This window comes from Larus michahellis, chromosome 15 (genome assembly GCF_964199755.1).
Source record: "Larus michahellis chromosome 15, bLarMic1.1, whole genome shotgun sequence".
NCBI classification, from domain to species: domain Eukaryota; kingdom Metazoa; phylum Chordata; class Aves; order Charadriiformes; family Laridae; genus Larus; species Larus michahellis.
This window is the reverse complement of record NC_133910.1, coordinates 3,926,792-3,944,553: the sequence shown is the minus strand read 5'-3', so window position 1 is coordinate 3,944,553 and position 17,762 is coordinate 3,926,792. Positions and strand designations below refer to the sequence as shown.

Genomic DNA, 17,762 nt, shown 5'->3' with positions numbered 1-17,762 from the left:
AATTCAAGAACAGAAAAGTTAAAAGAAAAAGACCAAGGGAAAAATAAATCAATGCAGACCCGTAGGCTTTTACCAACTGTTCTTTAAGTAAAATTAATTTGTAATGTAATTAAAGTTTTCCCCAGAGGGACAGGTATAATTGAATTAAAGGGTGCCTGGGTAGAGTTTCAGGGTTTAGTGGATCCTCCTCGACTTCACCGCACTCTCTCCCGCTGCTACGGTCCACAAAACTCCTCATCAGTTCATTTCCAAGCACCTTCCATGAAACAACTTAATTAGAATTGGCTACTTCTCTCTGCTCTGCATCAGACCAGCCAATTCCTGCTCCTCTGTAGCGTCGTTCCCTCACCAGGGATTAACTTTAAAGCCATTTTTAAACTCTGTCACTCTTCCAGTTAAAGGATTTTTCTCGAGTACTTCCAGGAGCTGTTTAAAATCCCCTGGTTTTGTGGTATCTTGTTCTGCCTGTATCCAATGTATTTGTGCACAAATCTGGGGCAGAACAGGGCTTTCAAGGCGCCCTCCTTGGGGCTAAACCACAGCTGGGCTCACTCCCAAACTTGTACCTGCAGCATTAACCAGGCTGGCTGAGGGTTAGCGCCCGCAGGAGTGAGAGGGTCCAAGTCCAATCTTACTATGATTGCAACAACAAAATAACCAGTTAGTCCATGCAAAGTCCCACATACTTTAAGGTGTAAAATATTCATAGAATGGTTCGGGTTGGAAGGGACCTTAAAGATTATCTAGTTCCAACCCCCCTGCCCTGGGCAGGGACACCTCCCACTAGATCAGGTTGCTCCAAGCCCCGTCCAACCTGGCCTTGAACCCCTCCAGGGATGGGGCAGCCACAGCTTCTCTGGGCAACCTGGGCCAGGGGCTCACCACCCTCACAGCAAAGAATTGCTTCCTGAAATCTAATCTAAAGCTCCCTTCTTCCAGTTTGAAGCCGTCACCCCTTGTCCTATCACTACATGCCCTTGTAAAAAGTCCCTCTCCAACTTTCTTGTAGGCCCCTTTAGGGACTGGAAGGCCACTATAAGGTCTCCCCGGAGCCTTCTCTTCTACAGGCTGAACACCTCCAGCTCTCTCAGCCTGTCCTCACAGCAGAGGGGCTCCAGCCCTCTGATCATCTTCATGGCCTCCTCTGGACCCTCTCCAACAGGTCCATGTCCTTCTTGTGCTGAGGACTCCACAGCCGGATGCAGCACTGCAGGGGAGGTCTCACCAGAGTGGAGCAGAGGGGGAGAGAACATTCCCTGCATTCAATGTTACACTTTAGATTAGTAGGAAGGATTATGCTATAAAAACTGTACCATCCCCCAAAAAAGTGAGCAGAAGCCTAAAGGTCATTACCAATGCAGACGGGCGTGAATGCAATACTACAGCTCACCATCCTGAAAAGTTGGGAGTGTTTGGAAGTAATTTAAGAGGTTGAACTTGTAAGCCTTTTCAGTGGACTATCCTCAGAATCTTTTTGTTCTAAAATTACGTTAAAATAGGTTTCTTCCTAGTTTGCGTTGCACTATGCCGTAAGGTGGACCAGAGACAATCCTCCCCAGAATGAACCCATGGCACCTCTGCTTCTTGTCTTAGAGAAAACTATCTTTGGGAAAAAAAAAACCCAAGAAAAAAAAACAAGAGAAAATTATCTAGAGTATCTTCGAATTTCCGTGACGACCGTTCATTCTGCATCGCTGGCTTTTATTCTCTATGTCATAGCGGCTAATCTTGTACCACTCTGTTTAAAGCCCCAATGCTTCTGCATTTACATCCGCAAAACCTGGGAATCCTCAGATATTCTGTTTTAATTCTGTGACCCACCTCTGTGTTGCCCCTCACCAATTACAGCGTTGGTTCTAGCAGTGTTTATCTGCAACCACTAGGATTTCTTTTAGTGAATCCAAGGGATTAATTTGTGAAACACCGGTCCAAGTGTTTCCTTATTGACAAAGGACACTGAAGTCTTGCAAGTAAATAGCAGTGCAATGATGCAAAGACATATAAAGGGCAGACAAGACAAAGGAAAGCACCTACGGCTGGGAGGATGCTGAGGATTTAGCTCCCAAGAACACATGGTTCTTCAATGTTTTTCTGACTCTTCCACTAAAAATAAGTCAATGGGCTCACTCGTCCTTGGCTAGGTGGTATCCTAGCCCCAAAAAGTTGAAGTATGTTACCCACGTGTTTCTGAAATTAATTCACAATATTGGGTGTTACGGACACATGCAGAGCTCCTGAAAGAAGGATCCACCCCAATCCCTGACCGCAGGCACAACACAACCTCAACCTTCCCTACTTTTTGTCCTCAACTGAGGTAGGTTGGGAGCCTAATTCGTGGCCTCTGTCCCAGTTACGTTTCCCACCTGGAGGGGTACCTTTAATTCTAATCAACAGAAACATCCCTTCCAACTCTCTTATGAACATTAGGTAGAAGTTGTTGGCTCATGGATTTCTTCATGTTCTCTTAGAAAAGTTACTGCACAAGGCACTCCTGAAACTGAGTCTGTAAATCCGAAGCCTTCCTTTTTTGAGTTGGAATTTTGGGTTTTTTTCAAGACATTTAGTCCTAATTCAGGAGGAAATCCTAAGCCTCAAACTTCTAATTACTCTGCCAATCTAGCTTATTATTTCCTCTGTTAAATTTAGGAAATGAATAAGCAAGACTGACTTCTCTGTGTAGTCTGTCTCTCTTTTCAGTATAAACCTTGCAAAAAGAATTCAACCAAAACACCAAATGCAGAGTTGAAAGAATTTTCTATCCTACTTACGCATCTCTCATTATATCCCCAGTTACCTGGCAGCACTAAATATTTCGGCAAACATTAATAGGGAGGTTTTTGAAGTGAGAGCACCTAGTATTCTTGACCTTTTAAGTCTATATAAAAAAAAAAAAAAAAGAGACCACTTCAAAAGTTTGCTTCCTTATAATCAGGTAAGACCTGACGATCTGGGGCTAGAAATATTTAAGTATGTAATTTATGTAGAAATCAGGGAAAATTAAGTAGATAAGTATCTTTAATGATCTGAGCCAAAATTATTAAGTTAGACTGCTTGAAAGATTTGGGTTTTTTTCCCCTAGTCTTTCGTTCACTTGCTTCAGAAGTTTGACTTAACAAATTCTGCACTAGCCACATCCGAATATCAAGGGCTGAACAGAAGATTCGCTCCCGGCAGTGAGAAGAGGCCAATGCGAGGGCTCTGTCTTCCAGAAACAAACTCTCCATGCCTTCCCTTCAGAAGGAAAAACTGCGTTGTCCCACTTCCAGGGTCCCCATATTCTTCTCTTCCCAATTGCTACGAGTTTTCCAGCTCTAGGAGTCGTAGCCTATAACCTTCATTAAAACAAACAAAAAAGCTCCGTCCCTCACCTTCCACATTTCTTTTTTAAAACAGGCTTCGTGAGCAAGTCTGCAACCTCAGCGTAACACCGTGATGCGTAAAGGCTCTGATTGCAGAAAGCTGCCTCCATTTATTATTCATCATAAGACTAAACAATATGCAATTTTAAAAAAAAGTAAATAATAAAAATCATACTACAAAAGCACTTATAGACTATCTGGAGCCTAAACTGATAGGTGACCACAGGAAAATAAAAGCTCTCGCACAAATACAGTATAATCTTCTGTACGGTGTTATTTCTGTCACTGTATTTTCACAGAAGAGCATCCTGACATCCATCCCATCTAATCACACAACCATTAGTAAGGAAGGGATGATTATCAAAAAAGACCTTCTGTAGAGTTGCAAGCTTTTAAAGAATATGACAATAATTGCTACAACTGCAGTGAATTCGTGTATGATTCTATAAGCACAGAGAGGCGTTTTTATCTCCCTGGTAACATCGGCCATTGCACGTGCTGCTATCCCAGGAGCTGGCAGAGCTTTAAGTACGTGCACAACAGAAATTCCTGCTGCAAAGTGGCGTGAATTCGGCAGTTCTCTGGGCAGATGCTGATTAGACAGAGACCTGCCTTTCCCCAAACGCAGAGCCATTCCCCTTCCTTTCATATAGTCTACCACGGAACAAGTCCTCCTGACACGTTACGAGACTTGAATGCGGTTGAATGTGAAGTTTCAGGTAATGTTTAGGATAACATTCCCATCTCAAACCTCTATCATGTCCTGGTGGATTTTTTCTGATTTGTAAGATTCAATTACTTTTGAGTTACCAGAATCGCACATTAATGCACTCCTGACCCTCCTCTGAGGGAGGCATAGGAAGCCGAAAACCAGACTTCATGTGGATGTGACAGCAGTGCTCAAGAGTAATTAAAAATGCAAGACCTCGTTAGAGGACAGGTGGAGTCCCCAGTACTCACACAGCGCAGTGGTGAGCTTCTCCGGCTGGTCGTAGTGCACCATCGCGACGCAGAGCGTGTTGAGGGCCACCACGCAGAGGACGATCCAGTAGAAGCTCTGAGCCTTCACCATGCGCCGAATGAAGAACCGGAACATTTTCTCTTTCCTCCTGAAGTAAGACGAGCTCTCGTTCTTCCCACTCTTCAAACTGGCACGGGCAAAAGGAGACCCTGGGACAGAAAGAAGAGTCACCACACCACATATCCCAGCAGGAGAAAGGCCGGAGGGCATTCCTGGGCACACAGACCCTCTTCCCAAGCACCAGAAACGCGGCTGAGCAGAAAGCTGGGCACGCTGACTATGGGCTGAGCAAGAGCATCTCGCTTGCAATGACATCGTGAGAGATGAAGGCTGGGATTTTGAAACGTCATGAATGAATGGCCAGCTCCACCACCTAAAGGAACTGGGCTTCCAACCCTTTGAAACAATCTTGATTGTCCCAGTTTAATTCATAACTTTTGGGTTCCCAGTTGACCGGAGGGACAGAAAGTACCGGGCGCAGTGGTATTTCTGCCCGTGGTGTGGAGCACATCCTCTGGGAGCTGGCAATGGGAAAGCTGGTTCCCATTTCCCCTGCTCCAAGGACCAGGCAAAGACCCAGCCCTCACAAGTCTCCTTATTTTACTCTCCAACTTCATGTATTTCTACAGCAGAGGGCTCAATCTGCCTCTGTGCACCATATTTTGGGCGCAGCTACTCGTTTGTATCAATTCTGCCTGTATCAGCTACGTTACGACTCTGGTCTGAAACCCTGGAAGAGAGTCAAATGTTTTACCAACAGGAAGCTGACGGAAGAAGCGATTTCTAATGGAAGCTCTCCCCCTGCGGTAGCAGGCACCGCTCAAATGGATGAAAAGGCCACCTCCGGCCAGTGCTGAGGCAGGAGAAATCAGCACACGTTAGTCATCGACACGCACATCCGTTGCGGTTGCAAGCAGGGCAAATCGTGATCGCCGCAGGCTGTCCACTACCTGTTTCACGCTGTGCTGGCACCCCTCGGAAATGGCTAGCGAGCCTTGTTTCAAGGTGGTTTGCAGCAAGGAAACATGTTATTGCCCTTCCCCATGGCGGGACGGAGCCTCCCAGCGGGTAGGGCTGACCGGGACACACTCCGTCCTGTCTTGGACCGAGCACCGTGAGAGCAGGTGACTCGCACGGGCTGGTGTTGGGGACGGCTGAGTTACATGAACAAAGTGTTCTGGCCGCGGCAGCCAAAGTTTTGAGTGTGCTCGCTCACGTTTCAGCACTTGGAAGGGGTGGGAATCTCGCCCCGTTCCATCCTGCAATAACAGCAAACACAGCACCCCATAGAAAGGCTGAAGCATCCAGATGTGACAGCAACGGGTTCTCCAAGCCTCACAGCGACACAAGAGCGTGCTGCGCCGTCTCCCCCATAGAAAGGCAAACTCTCGGCTTCATTTCACATTTCTGGCCGTCCACCAACACGCCAAACGCAGAGCCGGCCCTGGCCAGGCTTTGAACAAGCTCCTTGCGGAAAAGCTCAGTGTGCCAATTCTGTTAGTTTGATAATCCTCCCCTTGGCAGTTTAAAAAAAAAAACAAAAAAAAAAAAACAACCAAACTAATAAATCATAGCGCCCATCTATTGCTTTAAGGCAACAAAACGAACTACAGGTTAAGATATAGGCTGCACCGCGTCATAATACTGTTTGGCAGGTTAAGACCTCTCAAGTCAGTCTGCACTCTCAGATTTGCATGGGAATAGCCTGGCCGCCCTTTCGCCCCCTCTCTACCGATCTCCCAGAAAAGCAAAGCAGCGGTATTGAAACTGATCTAAACGGAGAAAACATCCACTTCTCCAGACTCCTCTGTCTGGCAGTCCAGACAGCGTCCTGCGCCTGGTACAGTGGGGAGGGTGGGACGCCAGAAGCAGCCAGCATCATCTTGTGCTGCACGCTTATTAGTGCGGGAAAAAAGGCTGAGAGCTCAGAGGAAAGAAAAGAATAAAAGTTAAGAAAACTCCAGAGAACACACTGGGAAGTGTTTACCACTACAGAGCTTTGTAATGCAATTATAACTCTTATCGAGGTACTTGCGCTTGAATTAAAGTGCAACGCATGCAGTCAACGGCCAGCAAGAGACCTGTCAAAGTCTCTACCACTCTGGTCCGCATCTTCCCGTTGCACTCAGTGATTACATTGTTCTTCCACAGTCCTTATGCTCCCATCAGCAAGACATCCTAGGCATCCATCCAAAAAAACCTTTTCTCAAAAACATATTCTTTATGCATAATTGCCCATATGATCTGATTGTTTATGTTATGCAGAGTTTCAGCCTTTTCAGGAGCCTGCAGAAGGATCTGCCGTATCCATTTCTTCTTTCCTGCCTTGTTCCGGGAATCAAAATCAAAAACACTTCTCCCAAGTGGGTGAACCACTCGCAGAAGGTGGAAAGCACTGCTGTTATTTTCCCTGCCATATGCTCCCGAGACAGTTCCCAGCTCCGCATCAGATTACCCGTGAGTCCAGATGCTCCGTCATCCGTTGCCACCTGAAAAGCTGAACTCAAAGATCTGTTTGCGTGGCATGGGTGCCCAGAGCCTGGAGGGACTTGGATGTGAACGCAAAGACCTCATAATTATTGCAACCGTGAACAAATGTTCCAAAAAATTACCATTCCTTGTTATCCATGCAGGGATCCGAGCTGCCCAGAATAAAACGAAACAAAAATGCACACGGCCGCTGCATTTTTGCCCTCTTTCAGCAACAAACCTCTCCGAAGTGTCGGCAGTTTTTAGCCACAAACCCTGCAGCCTGCTCAGCCTGGGGGATCGTGGCGGTTCAACAGGGGGTGAGGGTGTCAGTAACATGCCGAGCAACATTCATTCCCTGCAACCGGGTCTTCATTTAAAGGGGGGGTGGGGTAGGGGGGTGGGAACAGAATCCAGCAGCAGCTGTAACCTCTTAAAATGTTAATGCCGAATTTCCAAAGAGCATTTGAGGCACTCATGCTTGCAAGCGTACATGGACATGTACTCTCAAATGTACTGTTTGTGCTGCTACTCTTACGCATCCAGGATTTGCTGCTTTGTGGTAACTGGGGTGCCAAGACATTTCTTTGGAAGATAATGAGAACATCTGCTGCTTCAGCAGCAAAACAAAACACAGGCTGGAACAGCAGGGCCAGGAACAAGCTAACTCCAAAGCGATCAGGAAGATGTCTCCCCAGACGGCAAGGAAAAGCCCACGGCTGAAAGGTCTTTCTGCTGGTGTCCAAAGAGCTGCCCTTAGACTGGGTGCAAACCCCAGACCCGCCTCCTGCCTCTCCACCTGCCATCATCTCAGGAGGGAATTAGCTCTCCGTTAACGACAGAACAATTAGTATCTCTGCAGCCCGGCAGCAGCTTATTCTCCAGAGCTGACGATACCAAATTGGCACCGTCGATGCTACGCTGTGAAGTGCCACGCTCTGCGTTGGAGGCATGTGGGTCACTGCGTGCACACAGGCGTGTGTCTCCATATCTGGCTTTAAAAACACGGAGAACTGCTTTAACACCTTCTTCTAAGGCAAGAATGAGAGAATTCGGGCCACGGCCCAGCATTTCCCAGTAAGCATTCACCCGGCAAAGGCGGCAAAACTATGGACTGTGCGTTAGTGGCAGATGTGACCAAGTGTCCACCTCCTCTCCTCCCTACAACAGATGAGCCTCAGCAGCATCATTTGACGTTATTTGGGCTTCATTAGCATAAATGAGCATGTTCCAAGCAGAATCACGGCATGGCCAGCACAGCATGGATTCTCCAGGCTTTTCGGCAGGGCTCTTTTAAGGGGTGCGGCATGCAATGGCTGAGCAGCGCGGGGGACGGGGGGAAGCCGCGAAGCCATTTGCTTTGGCAAGTCGAGTGCTGCTGCTGCAGGAGCAGTGACAATTCTCCTCCTTGAAACGGCGGCTCTCGGAGGCAAAGGAGCCGCTCGGAGGAAGCACGACATGAACACGTTTAGGTGGAGATCTAAACCTCGGGCAATGCGAAGCCAGTACTCACCAACGGAGCAAATGTCTGTGAAATGGTCCTCACCTTCTTCAGCATGAATCAGGTCGTTTTTGCTCTTCTTTATTGCGGCTCTTTTCAACACTGTGTGCAAATTAAAGAGAGAAAATGGCCCGTGAGCATTCAGAGTGGGTTCTCTTTCCCCCTCCCTTCACTCTCCAGGGCCAGCTTTTACATCCCAACGCCAGCTTGAAGCCCTCACACAAGGGTAAGCCGGAGTAAATCAGACAACCTACAACCCTGCAGGGTTTTGCATGCTTTGATGCCAGGGTCGTTTATTTATTTAGCCTTCCAGCCCTTGAAGGTTTGCCAGGGACAGGTCTGCACGCTTCCCCTTCGCCCCAGCCAATGCGGGAGGGTTGGGGGAGTCACGGCAGCTGCCGGACCTTTTAAGCACAGCAGAAAGGCTGGGCAGGGTCACTGCATCTTTCTGAGCCCCAGTGGGTTATGAGATGGCTGCTTCTATCCATTAAAGACATTAATGCTGTTTACAGTGCGCACCATTAAGAAGTCAGCATTTACGGTGCTCGGATATGCCATGCCTTAAGGAGCAGCAACACTATGTCGAAGGCAACTGCCACAAATCAGCAAATACGCTCTTAATAGCACCCACTGTACGATTCCTTCCCTTCTGGGGATGGCATGAATTCTTTGAAAACACGCTTGGTCCGAACAGCATCTTTTGCAGGGAGGGCAAAGATGGCTACCCCGTTTTACTCGACAGGGAAAGAGAACTGCAGCCTAAGGCTCGGCGAGGTCTGCACCGTTCACCCAGTGCACGAGGGGTAACGCAGGAGCAGCGCGGACCCTGGTCCCATGACCACCTACCTGCAAAAACCTTGAGAACTAGCAGAAAAAAATACGTTGATAACAGTTTTGTCACAGCTTCAAGACAGACAGTAAACTAAGCACCATTTTCGATCAGCAGTAAGACACCCCACGGTGTGGTGATACATACTGTTCAGCTGGCACACACAGCAAACCCACTCACTCTGCCGCGACTGCCCTGGGGGTAGGTTCCTACCAGAAAAATCCCCTCACGCTACGCAAATTTCCCTGCCTTGCCAGAGAAACGGATGCGCTTCTTCCTCCGCAGCTAAGGCAAGCGTTAGTGCTTTTGTCGCTTCAAGGAAAAACCCAGAGCATCGCCCAGCTTCGGAGAGGCTCGAAGAGGAGAGGGTGCTCTGAACCTGTGATCTGGATCCAATTTTTGGCAAATAACCGCTTTTGCTCTTTTCTTCCCCACCCAGCAGTAGGCTGAATTCCTCAGTCCCAGAAATACCAGCTTTTGGGTCCTTCAGGCTGCATCCATCCCAGTACACTCCAGCACGCCCAGGGCCATCCCCAGCACTGGAACATGACCAGCCCCGGGAGTGAAGTTTTACAGCGCTCCCTGGCATGAATTGAGCCCCTTCTTTATCTTCTCCCCCAAATAACTCCTGCGTGTGTTTAGCAATTATGTTATGCCGTCTCTACAGGCACCTTGGATGCAATGTCCCTCTGTTTTGGAGACTAAGATAATTTACCAGCATAGATGTGGGCTGCTCCATACCAGTTGGCTTCAAGGCTGGGAGCATTGCCAGGCTCCTTTAGCTTACCAGTAAAGAAGGAGCCTTAGTATACTGGGGTCTTTACTCCATGGCCTGTACCCGCCTCTAGTTCGCTTACACCACTCAACTTTTCAGACTACTCTTCCAGACACTCATTCCAGCTCCAGACTAACAAGCCCTGGCTGCACCCACGTGCCGGACAAACTTCCCCAGCGCGCACACACACACCCCCACGCACCCGACACAAAGATTTGCCAAGCACACCTCAGCCCTGACCTTCTGCAGCCCCAGCTCTTCATCCCCGAGTCCTCCCCAAGTGCAGGTCACCGAGTTGGCCAAGGCGGACCAGTGGCCGGGCACTTGACGCCCGAAGGAGCCACGTGGCTCGGCACAAGGTGCAAAAACCAGCTGGGAAACATCTCCGGTGACCTGGGCAGGTGGGGCTGGGGGGGAGAAGCCCTGCCCCGCTGTGCCGCCTAAGCCCCTGGTGATTTGCAATCCACTCACTGTTGTAGCTGCTGCCGCTGCTAGTCTCTGCCGGTGCCGTGCCTTGTTGAATCGGCCCTTCCGAGGCGGCCCTCCCTGACAGTGAATGGGAGGAGAAAAAAAAAGAGGAAGGAAAGGGAGGGGAGGGGAAAGGAGGAGACATGGGAGGACGAAAGATGGTCAGAAAAGGGAGAGGGAAGAATCTTTTAACTGAACTTTGACTGGCTGTCGCATCCTAAGAGCTCATGGGTCTGGAGGCACAGGGAGAGCAGTCCCCGGAGCCTCGCTGCATCTGAAGCTCGGTACCTCCGGCCGTCCTGCAACGCTAGGGTCACACGTCGGAAGATAGGATCACCACACCCTGTTATGTCTTACTGCTTACAAGTAACAGGGGTCTTAGTCTCTTTGTCAAATCCAGTTGGAAACCTCAGTTTAGAGCCCTGCCTTCTCTCGGTCAATGCATTTCTCTTCTGGCATCCGCTCTGCAGCCTACCCCCGCCACAACCTGCGCGTAGACACAGCCAGCCACGCTCGGCAGAGGCTGACGAGTGTCCCCCGCCACGCTGCGGTCCCAACAGGCAGCGTAGGGACCGACCGACCCCAAGGGCAGATCCCCATCCCAGAGCGGTGTGTCACATAACTGCTCATCATCCACCTGCAACCTCAAAAAGACCCGCTATGGGAAAAGGGACTCTTTAGCCCGACTTATGCCAAGTGCATGCAAGAGCATGTTCCTCACACCCTCCTGGTGACAATGGAAAGTCATGTCAGCATACAGCAGGTGAACCTCTCACGTATCACAGGACAAAAGCTGCACAGCAAAAAGACCTACCGTCCAGAGGAGATTTCTCTTCCGCGTTCTTGTCTTCTTCTGCCAGCATGACCTCCTCTGTAAAAGGAAAAACAGCAAGGTTCAACCTCAGATTTATCACATCCCAGCTCTACAACCAGCTGAGCTGGATGCAGCAGGCATGTGTGCCAGCTGCCACCAACCTTACCCCATTGTATCACCCAGTTACACCAAGCCTGTGGAGAAGGGATGGCTCGGAGAGCCGTGTTTCTTGCCCCTCTGCCCCTCTTGCACAAGGGGAGGAGGCCAGACAAGTCGCTGGAAGACTGTAGCACTTCCTCCATGATTTTCCTCTTCACACTGAGCCACCTACTCCAGTTTCTTTACCCAGCTATCTGGAGAGCAAGAACCTTCCTTCAGACCCAAGCAAGACCACAGGGCTCCACTAGCCAGAGGATGGTCCCTCATGGCCAGCCTCTTTGGAGACACTGAGGAGTGAAAGGTGCTCTACACCCATTGCTGCTCCTCTGTCTCCATCAATAAGACCAGGACTCCGGCCCAGGGAAAATGAATCTCACGGCACAGGGTAAGACACACAGGGCTGGCTGCTGCGTGTCAGCCGTGCCACATCGTAGGGGACAGAATACCACCAAATAGCCATTAGATCAAATCTTTGTCCAAATAAAATCCACAGCAAAGCAGCCACGGGGGAGTCCTGGCTGGCACTGCTCAGGTTGTGCAATACATACAAGACCACCACTGTTGGTTTTCCGTCGCCGTATAACTCGTCTCCACAACACAAATTTGTATTTTCCTACAGTAAAAGAATTCAGAAAACACTGAAGAAACCAACCCCCCAAACTGACTCATTTTTATTTGCGTGAAAGACAACCAAATTTCCTGAGGTTCCACAATGCAAATGTCACCACCCAAGTCAATTTGCAGTACACGCCACGCTGCGCCAATACCCGAAACCATACAGTTCATACGGTCTGAACCACAGATTGCAAAGATTGTTGTAAAATTATGGAAGGATTTTCTTCTAAAGGACAATCTAAAGCAAACAAAATATCGAGTTGGCAGCTGGTAAACTGCACACTTCCTTGTATTATTGTAAATGACAAGTTCTTTCACGTGTTTGGCATAGATGTAATGTGGGATCTTACTAAATCATCTGACACCGTGTTTCCCACAAAATTTTGCTTTAAAGTCCATTTAAGCCTAGACGGAAGGCTAACTAAAAGAATTAAAAAAAAAAAAAATACAAACAACCCAAAGGCCAAACATCAAAGTGAGTAGCTGAAAGCTGTCTGGAAGAATCCTAGAGGGATCGGCACTACCAGACGAGCCTTACATAATCTCTTTATTAATCATTTGGGAGAGTGAATGATACATTAATGAGACAACAGACTGAGAAGGCTGAAAATTAACATTGAGGACTGAGGAAGACTGGAAACCCAAGCGGAGGAGAACAAAATAAGAAAATGCAAACTAGTGCACCAGGGACATGGAAGAGGGTAAGGAGGGCAACGGTGCTCAGAGAGGGTTAAAAAACGTCAGGCGAGCTAAAAACTTTAAAATGCATGAAATTCTTCCAAAAACCCACAAGCTAATACAACTCAGGAGTTCTCCAAGGCTCCTTAAAACGGGTCAGAAAACTGAAATGGGCTTTTTTTGATAGTTCAAGAGAGAGATCTCTCAAATACCAAAAGGTTCTCCCAAAGTCTTGTCTTGGGAAAAGCTGTACTGGTGTTTTGGGGTTAAAAAGATGTTAGGAGTTAAACAGCAATTAATAATGAACATGGCTGGCCTAAAACACGTAGAACGGATGGTTTAGATACAGAGACGTCTTCCCAAAGGCAGCTGGACAAAGGGCCTGCAAACGTGGAACACGAAGCAAACCTGCGCTGGCAGGAGCGGGAACTCCAGATGCTCGTACAGCAGACATTTTCCTATAGGTTCTTTTAAAGCCTACATTGCTGATGAAGTATGATTTCAAAAGCCTTCTGTCATGTCTGAACGTGATATACTGACATGGCTGAGCGGGACTACGCGTAAACACGAGTCTGGCCCCCAGTACCAGCAGCGTCAACAGCGCCCCGCGGATGTGCCGGCACTGCTTTGGATCTGTGAATTTGTTCAGCCATCAGTACTTTGGGGCTCTCCATTTCGTGCTCCTCTGCACAACGCAGACGTGGCTTTTGTTCCCTATGCTACACACCCGCAAATTGCAGGGAAAATTAAAACCATTTGGAGTGGAGTATATGTTCAGGTCTTGCGACAAGGGGCAAGCAGAGGAGGGCAAACCCATCCCAGAGGAGCTCTTCTGCCACTCCCAGAAAGAGAAGCTGACTTTTAGACAGCATTTGGTAATTAGACTTAATACAAGCTACTGCAGGGAGCAGACACATTGCCATGCAGGTGGTGAGCAAGGAAAGTAATGAGCTACCAAGGGTCAGAAGACAATCAGATGTTCTTCAGGGGCTACACCCAGATAAGCGCGATGCAGGAGAGCTGTGGCTGCAGAAGGGAGACCTCAGCCAGACCCAGCACACTTACCGGTCAGTGCTCTGCGGGCTGTTGGTTTCAAACATATCTTGTTAAAAAAAATTAAAACACTCCAGGAAAGAAAGAACCTATTCATTTAGCTGGAGGGTCAGTTCTGTACTCGGTTTGTATCAGTGCAGGAGAAAAATCATTATACCAGTTCCTGTCGAAGATCTTTGAGCAGGAAAAGAAATTCTTCTTTACCCCTGTCCCCGAGTGGCCTCTTATTTTTCATGTTCCTGTAATTATTTGTCATGATTCTCCACTGTCCTTTGGGCAGCAGGGAAAGAACAGTCCCGAGTCCTCAGATCACCTCTGGGGCTGGTGAACTGTACGAATACATAATCACGGTGATTTGCAATGGGGTACAGATGCCATCTGATTTTTCAGTGCCACCTGCGTCCCCACAGCCAGACCGATGTGAGATTTAGCCACGCTGAGGTTTCAGAAACCAGAGTGATAAATGCCAGCGGGACGGCAGAATTTGTTGGGCGTGACAATTTGTTATCAACGTATCTTCGCCTGCAAAGCACAGGTTCTTTTTAGACAACTCTGCAAACCAGCTGAGCCTTTGCCCCAAATTCAGGGCTCTGAGTTGATGCCCAGACATATCTCCACCCATAGACACCCCCCACCAGGGCTCAGTTTCACTGTTCCCTTAAAAAAAAAAAATACACAAAACCCGGGTTTCACCTATGCAATTCCCTCAAGCCTGACTGTCCTCCACCATTGCTCCACACTTCTCTCCCTTGACAGTCACTCCCGTCTGTCTTGTATCCTCTGGGAAGCCAAAGGATCTCATCTAACCTAGTGAGGCTTTACAAGGGGTTTAACGCCTGCTAAAAAAACAGCTCAGCAGGCAAGTCGTCATTGCTAGGATTTTTTTTTTTTTTAACCATAAGCAGGGGATCAGAAGTTGCATTGCCTTTAGTCATCACCGTAACACAAAGACGGGAAGAAGATAATGAGGGTGCCTGAAACACCCCCCCCCTCCCCCAAAACAACAGTGCTTCTACATTAGAAGAAATATTCAACAAAGAGACAGTATCAGATCGGCGACTTCTGGCCTCCAAACAAAAGCACGGGTGCTTCGCTGGGATATCCGAGTGAGAGGTGCCTCCGCAGTAAGATTAATTGCTGGTCATTAAGCACTGACAACACAGCACGTTACAGGACTGGAAATAAAGGCAAACCTTATACTGAGGAACTGGCAAGCTCAACAAAACAGTGAAACATGGTAGCCCTTCTCTTTCTCTTTGGCTTGGGGAGCTAGGACACTGCGGGCTCAAGAGCAGATTACGGGAAATAACTCACGTTCAACAGGCGACAGAAGTTAGAAAAAAAAAAAAGGAAAAAATAACTGAATCTAACTGCTGAAGCTTCCAACTTGCTAAATAGAAAAAGTGAATAAAAATGCATCCCTTAGAAGAAGCCGTCACACTCTCACAGGGGACTCTAATTTGTCTTTCTGGTAATTATCTTCCCTTGCCATCACACACACATTGCTGCCCTTTTTCATTGAGGTAGGTGTCTTTTCCCAGCTGTATCAAGGGGCTCGTTGCTCTGTTTCTTCTACAGAAAGCTGAAACCTGAGGTTCACAAAGCTTCGTCATGTCAAGGAATGGTATTCAAGTTACAGTGAGCCAGAAGAGAGAGGTTAAAGCCAAAGCCTGCTTACTCCAGGAGAAAAAAACCACTCAGAATCAGTGCTGTGTGAAAGAGATGGTCTTGGAAAGAATTAAAATGCAAAGGACATGCAATGTGATTAGCTCTGAACTGAAAGACTTCCAGTCTCTGGGCAAAGTGTTTTCAAAATGATGCATGTCCTTGTAAGATAAGAGAAACATCTTCAAAAGAATATTTGTGGGCTTATAAGCGCTTTACTCTGCACAGAAAACTTCTAGTTCTCCACTCCCCGTTGGAAATGCAGCATGACAGCCTAATAGTTGCTACAGTTTTGAGGAGTTTAACGGAGAAAGCAGCAGCGGCAAAATCATTTGCATGGATTACTTTTGCTTGGCTTCACCACGTTTTAATTCCTCTGAAAGGCACAATTTCAAATTGACGTGCTGCTGCCTTTGCACGGAGCCCTACGAAGACGTGAAACGAAGAGCAGAGCCTGTCCCAGCACGCAGTGGGTGGAACGAGACGGGGTTTGCTCCTCACCAACGAGACTTCATTTGATGTTGGTTGAAGTGAAGAAGAGGCATTTGGGGAAGAGAACTGTTGTCTCGTGCCTAGAGGAGCAACGCAATGCGGAGCGCTGCTTTGTACACCTACTTCAGCCGACTTCTAGTGGTGGGAAGGGTTGGTCCCTCTAAATAATTTATTAAAAAACACAGTTGACTTTACTCTTCAAGATTAAATTGAAGATTACAGGTCTGTTTCCAACCGATCCATACAATTCACTTTTAAAACATGCAAAGAACCAATGTTTATGAGCTTGACATGGCAATCACCGTACAAATTTTTGGCCTAACTTACGAGAGATGCAAGAAATGATGGGATTTGATCATTGCTTCCGGCCTGAAACTCACACTTCGGTTTTATAAGACTGAAAACGTTACAGATTTGAAGACACTTACAGATTTATAAGTGATTTAGGGCGGCACATTTCTTCTTGATGTCCTCAAAAAGACTCTACTGAGTTACAATTTTCCGTGCTTAGCCTTGGCCTCATGATAAAGGAATTTTACATGGAGTCACCTGTTTTCTCATTTGAAATATTTAAACCCTCCTGACTGCCCCCTGTGTATTCATTCTTCAACACGCACCTGAGAAATACAGAAAGCTAGAGACTTCCTGCCCGGCCTCCGTATAATCCTAAGCGAAGAAAGTCAATTTAAATTCTAAGGAAATTGGTCAGACCGTGGGTTGATTTTTTTTTTGTTCTTTCAAGTCATGCATGTCTCAATTCAGCACTTCAGCACATTATCGGTGTTGTAATTTTCTCTTTCATTCCCCAACCCTTTGTTAAGGCTGCGTTTGTTAAGCACTTCATTGATTAAGGCTTCCTGTATTAAGCATAACTCACACAAGTATTTGCACATTAAGGCTGTCACTGTTTAAACACCTTGCTATAGATCCCTCAAGTAGATATGCTGCTGACTATATTAAACAATCCCCATTTAAACCAGCCTGACCTACGTTTGCTTCAGTTTCAACCACAGCTGCGCTTCTGGTGATTTATCAATAGTGAGCTGGCACCAAAATCTTTCAGCTGTGCCAAGGTACCTCCTTGAAAAACTTCACAAGCACTTTTTAATAATATTTTCATCCTTTTTATCCTCTTATTTTACCACTGGGGAAAAAAAATTAAAAGTACCACCAGAAAAAAAAAAAAAGAAAACTGTAAGAGTCAGTTACTCAAGAGCCAGGCTATTAAAGACTTTTCATTCTTACAACACAAATGTAAGAAAAGTCATTAGACCGGGTCTGGAAAATGCTCGAGTCAGGCAGCACTTAAGGGGTAGAAAACAAAGATCCGTTTTCTTCCAAAGGACTAAACAGTCCACAACTTCAGCATAAGAAAGGGTTGATAGTAAACAATCCCCAAACTTCATCTGCACTACCTTTTCAATGCAATATGTACAGCAAGAGATAATATAACATCATTCAGACTACAAATAGAGAAGGCTGCGAGAAACACGAAACACACTCAAGAGTGGTCAATAAATGATGAGCACAATGTTAAATTAAAATCATTGTTGACAAACGGGAGGTAGTGTACAGATGAAGGAGTGATTTTAGTCACTCAAATACTTTCCTTGGTCCTAAAACCCATTACAGCCCTCGAGGTAAAAACTTGAGCATTACCGAGAAACAAGGAAACCTCCTTTCCAGCTCCCGCAACTACTCAGAATATGTAAAACATTACAGAGCAAAACCAGATTAAGTATTAAGATGCCACTTCATGAATCGCTGGAATGCAGCTTTCCACTCGTCCTACCTTGCCTCAAAAATAAATGAGAAAAAAAGAGCAAACAAAACGCTCAGGGAGGATACTATAAATATTAGAAGC

At 47.1% G+C, this 17,762-nt stretch overlaps 1 protein-coding gene across 1 annotated transcript in view; it reads right to left on the bottom strand.

The window, feature by feature from the left end:
* CACNA1B (calcium voltage-gated channel subunit alpha1 B) overlaps positions 1-17,762 on the bottom strand; it is a 312,680-nt gene that overhangs the window by 137,460 nt on the left and 157,458 nt on the right. The window contains exons 9-12 of the mRNA XM_074608904.1: positions 11,237-11,293; positions 10,426-10,500; positions 8,363-8,452; positions 4,320-4,529 (exon numbers count right to left, since the gene is read on the bottom strand). Of these exons, the coding sequence (XP_074465005.1) occupies positions 4,320-4,529; positions 8,363-8,452; positions 10,426-10,500; positions 11,237-11,293 (432 nt within the window). The remainder of the gene's footprint in view (positions 1-4,319; positions 4,530-8,362; positions 8,453-10,425; positions 10,501-11,236; positions 11,294-17,762) is intronic.